Source organism: Cucurbita maxima, unplaced genomic scaffold (assembly GCF_002738345.1).
Source record: "Cucurbita maxima cultivar Rimu unplaced genomic scaffold, Cmax_1.0 Cma_Scf00020, whole genome shotgun sequence".
NCBI lineage: Eukaryota > Viridiplantae > Streptophyta > Magnoliopsida > Cucurbitales > Cucurbitaceae > Cucurbita > Cucurbita maxima.
The window spans coordinates 1,071,766-1,084,357 of NW_019272036.1; the positions used below are offsets into that span (position 1 = coordinate 1,071,766).

The window sequence follows — 12,592 nt, forward strand, 5'->3', positions numbered from 1 at the left end:
ATAATAATTATTATTGTTCTCATTTTCAAAAAAAATAAAGGTTCATTTGTTGAAATTTTAATTTTCTACCTTTATCTTAATTATTAAGTTATATTAATTCCTTTAATGATTTTGCTTTAAAATGTCTTAATTATTTATATATTTCCCCTACACACACGCATATTTAAAATAATTTTAATTGCACACATTAAATTTATATTGGGAGGCATACTTTTTCTTAATATCTTAGCTTTCGATTTTTAGTTTAATTATGTAAACAAAAATTTAAACGTCTAATCTTCTCGTTGAACAAAATATATCATAATTAGTTGAGTTAAAAGCATGATTATTCTTTTACGATTTATTGAAATCTAATAACATATAAAAAAAAATGGAGAAGTCTCATGTACGATTTCTTGAAGGTGTGACTACCTACTGGAGCTTCGATCAACTACCATTGATCAATTCCGCTTTGAGCTAACTTGCTTTGTGGAAGATGTCTGCGACAAATCGCTAACTAGCTAACTAAACTAGTGGGTCCTATGCAAATAAATACAAAAATCAATAAAAGCAAGAGAATTTATAATGTATAAAAAGAAGAAGAAAAATGTTAGTACAACATTGGAGACTTAATTTATATAAATCTTAAGCCATAATTAATAAGTCAAAATTTCGAATATTTCAAGACAAATAAGATAAAAAAGAATAGAAAGGGATTTTTTTATTGTTATTATTATGATTGGGTGGAGGAGGCAGTTGAATAGAGTGGCATTAAAGGCAATGTGGGCCATCCGGGCCCACTGTTTTTGTATATCGTATTTTCATGGCCTACTCTAAAGCTTTGATGGGAAGAGACTCAACCAATAGGGTTGATGATTAATTTTCATCAACCCTTCTTTTTCTTTTAATCCAACGGACATCTGAGCCTCTTGATTAAAGGTCACTGGTATCGACTGTACCTGATTATTTGGAATAATTTTAGGTGTAATAGTTTTTTTTTTTTAAAGGGTTGTTTAAGATGTTTTAATTATTTTGTTTTTTTTAACGTGTTCTTAATTATTTTAATTATCCCATTAGGTACCAACTTTCTTTTTCCTCTTAAATTATGAATATGAATTGAGATATATTTGGCTTAGACATCAACCTAACTGGAATAGTTTATATATTAATAAATTTTAAGTAAAAAAAAAAAAAAAAGTAGGATTATAAATTGATTTATTTTTTAAAAATTGTATTACCCTGATTGGTTCCTTAATAAAGTAGGTTCGACTGTTAGATGAACACGACTTTTCATGATGATATGATATTATTCACTTTGACAATAAGCCTTCATAACTTTAATTTGTGGTTCCCAAAAGGCGTTATATCAATAGAGAAAGTATTCACTAATTATAAATACATTATAATTTCCTAAATTAGTCGATGTGAGATTTTCATCCAACAAACATTGACTCTAATATTTTCATTACTGCCGGTTAGTGCACCCGATTTGAAAATACCAATTAACACGGTCTTAAAAAATAATAAATAATGTTGCATTTATACTTTCATTCGGGAAAAATTGTTGGTAATTTATTTTAATTCGAGAAAAATGTAGGAAGCTTTATTGAATAAAGGTAGATGATTGGGACATAATGGCTCGGTTATCATCGTCATTGATAGTTTCCACAGTAGAAACGAATCACGGTGATTTGTTCGGGTACGTGAGATAAAAGAAAAAAATGAAATTATAAACGGAGTAATTTTAGGCCAATATAATTACCTTATATCAAATTTAAATTTGGTGCAAAATTAGATTTGTAATTTGACCTAAAATAATAATAATAATAATAATAATAAATCCAACCGGCATTAGAGAGGAAAATGTAAAGCGAAACAAAATTGGGAAATCCAGTAGACGCGGTTCGCTCGGCACTTGTCTCAGCACTGGAAAGGCGGAGAAGAAGCCGTTACATTTGCAGGAATTAGCGCGCAGGCAGGTACCGTTTGAATACGAGCTCACCCATTTTTTTTCACCTTCACAACATGCCTTATATTGGAGTTTAGCTCTGCGTTCGATACTGAATGTGGCAGAGCAACTAGGGAGATAGGGAGAGTAGGAAACTTCTTTTTGGCTAATCGAGAAAATGAATTTTCAGGCTGTTTACCGGCGGGAATGGCGATAAACTAGACTGTACCTCTAGCAGCCCTAGGTTTCGGCATTTGAAGAATTGTCGCCGAGCAAGCTCAGGATACGCTCATAACTGTAATGCTTTTTTTTTTCTTCTTTTTTTTTTTTTTTTTTTGTCATCTTTTAATTTTCAGTGTTACTATGATGCTTTTACCGAGTGGATGATCGATTTTCAGTTTGCTGTAATGATTTTTGAACGTGACGGTTGGGGAAATGGGGAGCTCAAGGTTTTGTACTGTCTTTATTTGCAGTAGGCTTTGAATTGTTTGTGGTAGAGAGAGTGAGATTCTTTAGAAACATATTTGCGAGGTAACTATTTTCGAGTATCCTGTTCGTTGAGGAGGTATTCTCTAGAAGTTGATGAGTACTCTCCTATGATAATGGGAAACAATGCCTATCCGTTTCTTGAAATGTTTCACAAAATAAAGAAACATTTGGGAAAACTGCTCCTCTCTCAGGCTTGCCTTACTTAATTCTTCACATGTTGTGATAGTTTTTTTTTTCCTCACGCCGCGCTCTAGCAGATAAAAGAAACATTGCCAAGATCTAGATAGAATAACTTAGATACTTGGTATTGGATGCGAACCGATTTTCCTAATTGGTTGTTTATAATAAGCTAACCAAAGATTTCTATAGTTATGCTCTCCCCTTAGCTGCATCCAAGTGGAGAGTTCTTCTTTTGTAATCAATATGCTTTGTTTCTTATCCATAAGAAAGAAAAGAAAATGTCATGAAGGTAAAGGTTCAAAGAAGGGTGACCACCTATTTAAATTTAATGGGAATCTTGTAGGGTTATGCGAACAGAGATAGTTAATGCTTGTATGTACAAACAAAGAGCTGCTTGATACTTGTAAGCTAGTGCAATTTTTGTATGTAGATTATTGAAGCGCTGGCTTTACATGGCCATGGCTTCCCTTCTCCCCAGGTATTATGAATGCAAATGATGAACTAGATGAAAGTTATGCTGCTAATGTTATATATTTGGCTTGAATTATGTATTCTAGTTTTTCAATATGGAAGTTCTTTCCAACAGGTGCATGCTAGATTGTGAAATGATATGGCAAGCAAGTTACCTTTTGAAATTGGGCAACTGGTAGAATCACGTTGCTTTCTCATTGGTTATCGTGGTGCTTGGTTCCGATGTAAGGTATGAATCATATTCTTTCTTGTAAAGGCTAATTATTGAAGTGGCGTTGTTGACAATCTAAGAGCATGTATCTGATTTACCCTTATGATCTAATTTTATCCATTTTTTTCAAATATTTTTAACGTTTACAATCTTAATTTGTCAATCTAAGGACAATCATCGAAGAAGATCTTCTTTCATTTGGGAGTTTCAGTAGTATCAAAATTAATACGAAGATTGTGGTTCTGGTGAAAGATAAGATAGTTAAAGAAGGATAATAGAAGGTTCATTGGTGGAGTATATAGTATGTGTAGGAATTCATGTTCTGGATTACTGAGAAGTTCATGGATTTTATCACTTTAGAGGCCTTATTATATCATTTAATGATCTTCTAACAGCTTTCCACAATGTTGCACACTGTTCATTTTTATATCTCTTTATTGTCTGAATGTTTAGTATTATATCTACGTGTGTATGGAGACGTTCTTGATTAAGAAAAGGATACTTATCTAGACTCAAGCCGTAGAGTCCCTAAAGGATTATACCTGCAACAAGAGCGAGCATTCCTCTAACCTAAGCTAGATCTGTCTGCTTTCAGTAGTTAATTGGTTTATAGGACATACTTTGTTATATGGGATAAATAGGTAAAAAAGCTGAGACCTACTTTGTAGTTCCATCAACTCCAGTATTTATTATCAGCATTTTTCTAAATAAATGAGTGAGAGTTTTGTGATTTATCATAATAAAATGAACAATGTTTCCCCGAGGCTTATTGCTTTTTCAGGCTTAAGCATTTTCATTGAAAATACTGATGGATTGAACCTCTAGGTCATGGGTTTAAACCTCCTTGGATCACCTACTTGAGATACTTCAAGATTAGTTATCCAAGTTTTCAATACTATTGGATCTTTTGCTTGGTCCCTTGTTTTTAATATCAAGCAAGCGTAGAAAGGTGAGAACATTTCTGATAGACTCTAAAACAAGAAATAAAAAAGAATACATATGCCCCCCGTGAATCAATTTCAGAAAGAGGGGATGCTGACCAGGAATTCTGAGGGCTTAGTCTCTCCATAGGCATAAGTGCCATATAAATTCATTTAAAATTTATACCCCACTTCCACTTCCCCAAGTATTAATTCTCTATCAAGAAATTTTTCTTCATGTCACATTACAGCGTAGTTTAGTTCTAAAGTCCTATTTTCATGGTATTATGAGAGATAAAAACATGAGAATGGGTTACAAGCGATTTATCTTATGTGGATCTAGTAAAGAAAAGTGGTTTCTGATCGTCCAAGTAATTTACTTCTTTAGTGAACCTTCTGCTATAATTGAACTTTGTTTCTAGAAATTCTTCTTGGATTAAAAAACACATATCTTTTGGCCAGTTTCTGTTATCAGGTACTGAATACATTACTTTTCTTAATTGTTTGTACATTTTCAACCAGATAAAGGACATTGCCTGGAGAATGGGGAGTCTATCGTATGAATTGGAATTTGTTGACTTTCCTGATGAAGGTACGTACTTATCTTTATTCTTTGTACTAGCTTGTCCCTTTCTTGGTCGAAGCCTTCAAGAGTTTTCATGGAATACGACTTCTATTATTCATTGATTTTATTATGACATCAAGTGAATGATATTGCGATGAAAAATTCCATTACTTTGACTATGCTTTTCATTACGAAGGATCCTTATTGTTTGATCACAAATGTATAACTAGTTTTCCAAATCAGCGTGGAAAATACTTTCTTTTGTAGTATAGCCATCTTTTGATCTCCAAACGTTGTGATCACAATTAGCTGATTTGACTACTTGTTTTGAAAATTGGAAGAATGTGTTATATCTTTGTAGAGAACAATTATAAAGTAGTTTGAAGAGGGGACTGCCCATTCTTAGACTAACAATTTGAATTAATTGTGAACTTCTTTGAGAATTCCATTTGCATTTTTGTCGTATAGTTTTACAGTGGTTGCTTGGCTTCTGTTCAGTACTTGGTAGTAAAAAACTTGTGGAATATTTACCAGCAGTAGGTTGAAGTTGATTTCAATTTTGGGTGAGCCTGAAGCCTTTCGTTAATTGATGCTTGTGGCTGAAATTATTTGTAGAATAAATATTTAGTATGTAGTCATGAAACATATTGGATTCAGTTTCTGGGACAATACTATATTCACGGTTAGAACTTGTCTCTGATTTCAGAAGTAGTATGGACAAAGCCGTTTCAAAAACCACCTGCAGCCTTTGGTATCCCATCAAATGGGCCAAAAGGGCAGTTGATGGTGCGTCCTCAGTTTCCACAAGTATATCGTGAAAAACAATTATCTGATAGTACCAACTCTCAGCTAGAGGTGACTGTTGTTGTGAATGATGTCTGGAAGGTGGGGGATTTAGTTGATTGGTGGAAGGATAACTGTTATTGGTCTTGCAAAATAATTGCAATATTGGGAGATGAGGAGGTCAAGGTACTTTTATTTACCTACTACCTTAGATTTTCAACTGTGTTCATTGGTTACTTCTTACTTATTCCTTATTAACTTAATCATGGATGATAGAGTGGATAGTGCAACGACTAACCAAATGCTCGGCTTTTATTTGTGACTAAGGATGCCTTTTCCCCAAAAATATTTATTGCCCAATTTTTTGAAGAGAAATATCTTAGCTACCTTGTCAGATATAACAAGTCAGACCAACTGTTTGATTTGTCTCCACTGTCTAATTATCGTGTGTAACTTTATTCATTAGTTTGAAGGCAATTTTCAAGGGATTGATTATTTTTCTTTTGTATTATCCTGTTTTTTCAAGGTTGAGCTGCTTCCCCCTCCATTTGGTGAAGGATCGGCTTATCATGCCTCCTCCAAGGATTTGCGGCCATCCTTAGACTGGTCTCCGGGATCTGGTTGGACGGTCCCTGATATGAAGGTGTCATTCTCTCAACCGTTCTATTCAATATTGGTCTCGTTAGTTAGAAATTGGGGCTTTTGTGCGTGAGAATTGGATTTTTTTCCCGTCTCAAGGGCTTGTTTTCAAAACTTTGGGTTGAAAACTTGATAAAAGAAAGCTTGGTTGGATGATTCAGATACTAAAGTCTTTTTTGTTGTCGTTCGCTTGGTACTAAGGTCTTTGTAATTCCTTTGTGGTTACAGGTGAATGGAAGTGCTCAATGTGCTCGGGTGCTTAACAATGGAAGTGTAGGTAAGAGCCGCAATAATAACACTAATCACTTCTAAGAATGTATGAATTATTATATTTTACAGTTAATGGCCACTTGTTTGTACATTAGAAAGATCTTCTTACAAGAATAATAAGCTATTTGTTTTATTCATTTATGTTTTGGGATTGATTCATTATGGTCTCTTGGTGATGCACGATAGCCTCGAGACCCCAGAACGTGAGTCAAGGAAATGACAGTGAAGCCGCAGCTGGAAACTCAAATGCATCGTTAGATTTACAGGCTAGTTCCACGCGACCTACTCCTGCACCAGCAAGAAAGTCCAAGCAAATGTACAGCAACACGGCATCGAAGGGGAAACACGAACACACACCAGAATTAAGTTCCGATTCGAACCGTGTGAATACAGTAGCCAAGAAAAAAAGTACATCGGACAATGACTCGAGTTCACCTACTCGAGAACGAAGCACAACAAAAGAAACTCGAGGAACAAAAACTGATGCAGATGGATGTAGTGATGGTCAGTCTGTAAAGATGGTACTTAGTTTAAATTCCATGCACCATGGTTCATTAGAAGACGCAATTTTGGACTTGGAAGAGCTGATAAACAGGATTAAATGGATCAAACAAATTTTGGAGGGTGGAACGGCTTTGCCAAATGCTTCAGGATCTTCATGGAAATTTCTGGAACACCGATCCTCATCTACACCAAAATGAATGCATCACAAGGAAAAAAGGTATTTTCACGAGTCTATGCATGAACTCTCTTTTGAAAAAATGCAAAACTCTGTGATCTCACTAAAATTTGATGCATCTCTCAGTTACCAACCAAAAGTTTTTCATCTTAAAAATGTAGTTATTCTCATATATATATATATATATGTGTGTGTGTGTGTTTATTTGTGGATTAGGATATGTGTCCATATAAAATCACTGAAGCTAATTTTTTTTAGAGTAATATTCTTTTAGAAAATAGTAAATTTATAATTGACTATTATTATTATTATTATTATTATTATTTAGTTTAATTACTTTTTATTTAATGTCTAAAAATGGATTATGTACCCATTGTTTGAAAAGTTGCCAAATAAACAAATAAAGGCATCAAATTAATATTTTTTAAAGATATTTTTAGATTAACATTTGTTATATTGTATTTCTAAATCTTAGATAAAAAAAAAATACATTTATATTTTCATTGTTTTTTTTTTTTTTACATTAAAGGCCTATATATATATTTAGGTTTTAATGAATTATTAATAAATTGTGGGGAGAGATAAATAGTATAAATTTAATTATATTTTTTATAATATAATTTAATAGATAAAACATCAATCAAGGTAGAAGATCCGTCCATATTTGTTGAAACAGTGGTACATAGTGAACTTTATTAGACAGTGTTGTTTCATTCCATACTAAAACAACGCACAACATAGAGCCTAGCTAAGAAGAAGACTTTGAAGAGATGGAGAAGAGAGCTCAGTGCTGAGATTTTCCTTCTCTTTATTGCTCCCTCAATGATAGGGTAATGAAGAAGCAAAGCAAAGGATAGCAGAAACATCTGCCCAAACATCTCCTCAAACTTCCTCTCCTTCAACACCTTACACATCTCACCCACTAGGCATATCACATTCCATACAGCCATCACAAACAGAGGAGCCATTACCATTCCAGCTCCCTGCAAATCAAACTTACCCTTTTCGTATTTCTCCAGCTTCTCTTTGTCTATTACTTTGTTTGTTAGGTTCAACTCCATCTTCTTCTTCATCAGGGCATCTACAAGCCCGAACAAGCAAGGCGAAACCGACTTCACCACCCAGATTCTTAGCTCATTCCACCTCTATCAGGTGTTGGTAGAGCGAGGAAACGAATACGGCAACAAACCATGGATCTGAAACCTGCAAATTCAGAACAATCTGATGTAAAAACAGGTTTGGTTTGGTTTACTTGCAGGGTTTGAGAGATTGTACTTACCTTGGGATACAAGGGGATGCCTTTCAGGAAGCCCCATTGAGGAACCACCCCATACAAGACGAAAGCAACTGAAGGCAGGAAGGAGAATGTGAAGTAGGCGTAGGCCATGCTTTGGAGAATTGACATCCTTGAGACACCGTATGTGAGAGGACTATACTTAGATAAAGCAACTTGGAACAACTCTGAGCTCCATTTTAGCATCTGAACCATGGCGTCTTTCATGTCCACTGGGCTGCAACCCAGGAAGCATGGCCGCTTTGAGTACAGATAAACAGAACTCCATCCTCTGCATTGCAGCAGATACCCACTGAAGGTGCTCTCCAGCAGACAATCATATGAGAATCCAATCTGAACAATCCAAAGAGTGAAGTTTAATTCTTGAATCTTTACACCAACTGTTTTAAGAACAGAACTTTCCTGTTTGCCCCATTCTGTGTTTTCCTCATAACAACATGAGGCTAAAGTTACAGCTTCATTCAACATCTCATCCGTAGGATACTCCTTTTTTGCATTCAACGAGTCAATGAACTTTTGGGATCGACCAAGAACTTTCTGTGGCTCTGAATCAAACCTCTCTGGGATTCATAAGAAACAGAGGAACCAAGTTTGAAATCAAAACAGACGAATTTCATTTACCTTCCTGATTAGGATTCCAAAACAACGCCTTCCTCCTCAAGAAATATCCAGTTCCGGACAACACCGGCCCTCTTAACCCATCCATTCCACGCCACTTAGTCTAAGAAACAAAACCCAGAAACATGGCATTTTGTCAAACAGGTAGCCTGCAAGAACCTCCATGTAAAAGCGAAAGGGTCGTAGAGGAGTTCATTACCTTGAAAGCAGGTCGGGATTGGTTGTCGTAGATATCATTTTTGCTGATATTGTAGAAAATTTGGAGGAACTGAACAAATCCCAGAGAGCTCGAAACGGCGGAATCGAGAAAGAAGCACATCGCTTGTTTAGCCGATGGTTGGGTCGTTGCAGTACATGTCGCAGTCTAAGATCAACAAATAGGGACTGTTGCTGATTAATCCGGAGACGCGAACCTGCAATCACGACGGTTTGGGATACAATTTCAACGAAGAAATGGAGGGTTTGAAGACGAAATTATCACAGAGCGGTTACCGGTGGAGAAACTTACAAGGGAATTGACGTTGCCGGCTTTGTACCGGTGAGGAACCGACGGTCTTCGTTCTCGAGAGACAGACGAGTAATGGCAGCCGGAAACCTTCTCCGTCGTCTTTTCCGTCGAGAATGATCTACAATGGTAATTCAAAATTCATTCGATTATATTTGAAGGCTAAATACTTCCCCGCAGTTGAAATTATAAAAATATTTCTTGGTTATTTCAAAATTATTCATGTGTAAGAAAATATAACAGAAAAATGAAATTATAAGTTAGGAATGTCGTCCTAGGTGCATGGTTAAATGATCCAATTGTCGGAGATAGTCCAACATTGATTAATTAATTAAGGAGATGATTAATGACTAATATGCTCCTAGAATCTGGTTGGTTTGGGTACCTCCACACGCGCAGATCGGTATTTGAGGACGCGGCTGTTGTCCTTGTGCAGTCCGAATCTTTCAATATTGTTCTTCATAGCTTCGTATTTTCTCTGTTTTCAAAAAATCGGCGTCGACATTACAAGCCATGTCAAATTATTCTAAATTTTCAACGCACAAAAAGGGAAGAACGAGGAGGACCTTAATTTCTTTCTCATCAGCTTCGAATTTCTCGTCTCTGTAAATCCGCTCCTCCTCGGCCAGAGACGAGAAGTAAATCTCCGGACATCTCGAGTTAATTCCGTACTCTTTACAGAACGGAACCCACACCTTCGCGAAACACCCAGCTTCTTTTACTGCATAAAGCGTCACCGGAGATCCGCCGTCGTCCGACAGGTAGACGCCCACCTTCTCCGCTGGATACTCCAGAGCCAGAGACGACAACACGGTGTTCATCTCCTCCACCGTCGGCTCTTTCGCCGGATCCGCTGTGGGGATGAACACGTCCACCCCTGGTAGCTCCTCGTCGCCGGGGATATTTTCTGGCGAGACGGAGCGGGATACCGGCCGCCATCGGAACGACTGGGTTAGGACCCAAAAGAAGGTGAAGATGAGTTCTGCGATGGTGCAGAGAGCCCAAAGCAGGGGAGAGACGACGTCTTTGCGACGGAATGCGGTGGTGATCCGGTAATAGAGAAGGAAAAAAACCGCCGTGAAGTGGAGGAGCATGTGAAGGCGGTTGAAAGCCATGGTCCGCCGGTGGACTGTTCGTGTATGGAGGGAGAAGGATGCCATTTTTTTTTCCTGGTTCGCACTCTCGCTTTTCTTACTTAAATATTGATGAATTTTTTAATTTAAAAAAAATGATTTTTGTCTTTGAAATTTGATTAAATTATTGTAAAGTAATTTAAAAAATGTTTTTGAAATTTAAACATTTTTTCTTTCAATGAATTTATGCAGCTTGTGGCAAATAAAATGGCTACCAATTTCAATTATTAGGTTCTTAATTTTTTAAAAATAAAATATATTTTAATTATATAAAGGAAAATACAGTAGTTTTATTTATTACAATTAAAAAAAATTGAATTAAAATATGAGATCTGCTCTGTTAAAAAAAAGTTGCTAATTCTAATAATAAACTCCATTATTCCGAGGTGGGCATGGGCAATTTAGACATTTACTTTATTATTTGGCTGCGCACGTTTTAAACGTGCCAACAATTAGATTTCACATTTTCTTTATTTTGTTTTTATTTGAAACTCATTTATTTTTATTTTAATTATAATTTTAGTTTCCATCTTTAAAAAAAAACCTAGAAAATTAAAATTTAGCTCAATTTTAAAGGATAGAATTAGTTTGGGTAATTAATAAAAACATGTGTACTTTGTTTAAAAAATATCTTAGTACTCCTGTTTAAAATCATTTTCTTTTTGAAATTGTTTAAGTTAGAAAATGATTTTGAAATTAAGTTTAATTGTTTGATAAATTTAAATTATTTGATTCAGTATTTAACTTAATTAATTTTTTTATATTAGGATTCAGAATCTAGATTCGGCATTTGATAGCTCGGACATGATTAAGTTATTTACTTTTCGCTTATAAGGATTTGAATCAGGATTCATAATTTGGACTCGGCACTCGATGACCCTGGCATTTTCCTACGACATGGTTAAGTTACTTACTATTTGCTTATAAGAGTGAATACTATTTCGACAGACTAATGCAAGTCATTCTAACATGAGTTGTCTTCACTCACATACATCATTGGAAAATTTTTAAGGTCACCTAAAATAGAATTGATCCAAACCAAACAAAACACTCCTAATCACAAGGTTTCTATAATTGAGTCACCCAAAAGAAATATGCATCTGGTTGGTATAAGTAAGAAACTTTTGATTCTTTCTTTGTTATCCTATTTTGAGGATCGTTCTCATTCGGAGATGGTATTGGCCCATTTATATACGTTTATTTTACTCGAGTGTCACTAGAATTAGCACTTACTAGAGATTTAGCTCGAATATCAACATTAGCTCTCTTACACACTTTGCTTAAAATTGAAAAAAATGAACGTGTTATTCAATTGGAAGGTGGCTTCATTTTTAGATATCTACTTGCCTTGTCTTTTCTCAAATTTTGGAATAATCTAAAGAAGAATATACCCTCGATTCTCAACAATTACTCCGACCTGTTCAACACTATGATTTTGCTCTTCAAAAAGGAACATCGACTCAAAAAGTTCCATTCGTCTAAGAAAAAAAAAACCATAAAAAATCAGTCTTGAACTCTAGAAGGAATCGAAGATCCATGTCTGTTGTTCTATCTTAAAGCTGAGAAGGATTAGTGGAATGGTTTGATTGAATAATGTTTGAGATGGAGGAGAGGAGTGAGAGAGACGGCAGAGGGCGTTGGCAGTGAGGGTAAAGACTGCAATTTGGGTATCACAACCTTAAAAAATGATACCCATATGTAGTATTGCATGGGCTCACCAAATTAGCCACCAGTTTTATACTTCAAATCTCAGTTAATAAAGGCAATAATCTTTTGTGTGTTTTGCTTCTCTGCTGGATTTTTTCCTTCTTCACCATACTTTTTCCCTTCTCACTCGTACCAATTTCTTGTATTTATTTTTCATTCTCATCTTCTCTTTTGTTTTCATTATTAAACAAACTCTATGAT

The 12,592-nt window shown here is 35.4% G+C and overlaps 2 protein-coding genes across 7 annotated transcripts; one reads left to right on the plus strand and one right to left on the minus strand.

Annotated features, from left to right (window-relative positions):
- Positions 1-1,840: 1,840 nt before the first annotated feature.
- Positions 1,841-8,586, plus strand: LOC111494762. Of its 6 annotated transcripts, none has more exons than XM_023144749.1 (9): positions 1,841-1,958; positions 2,118-2,224; positions 3,183-3,296; positions 4,721-4,790; positions 5,470-5,732; positions 6,073-6,189; positions 6,414-6,462; positions 6,642-7,176; positions 8,427-8,586. In XM_023144749.1, exons 3-8 carry the CDS (start codon positions 3,207-3,209, stop codon positions 7,154-7,156), a joined length of 1,104 nt encoding a protein of 367 aa, XP_023000517.1. In that variant the 5' UTR covers positions 1,841-1,958; positions 2,118-2,224; positions 3,183-3,206; the 3' UTR covers positions 7,157-7,176; positions 8,427-8,586. The 6 variants fall into 6 exon arrangements, with proteins under 6 accessions (XP_023000517.1, XP_023000518.1, XP_023000516.1 ...); XM_023144750.1 differs by having other exon boundaries at positions 8,441-8,586; XM_023144748.1 differs by lacking the exon at positions 8,427-8,586 and adding an exon at positions 7,964-8,041.
- Positions 8,587-8,900: 314 nt separating this feature from the next.
- LOC111494767 (cellulose synthase-like protein E1) lies at positions 8,901-10,700 on the minus strand. The gene is made up of 5 exons (XM_023144757.1): positions 10,118-10,700; positions 9,937-10,029; positions 9,555-9,672; positions 9,246-9,459; positions 8,901-9,149 (listed from the first exon to the last, which is right to left on the minus strand). Exons 1-5 carry the CDS (start codon positions 10,664-10,666, stop codon positions 9,122-9,124), a joined length of 1,002 nt encoding a protein of 333 aa, XP_023000525.1. The 5' UTR covers positions 10,667-10,700; the 3' UTR covers positions 8,901-9,121.
- Between the last annotated feature and the right edge of the window lie 1,892 nt (positions 10,701-12,592).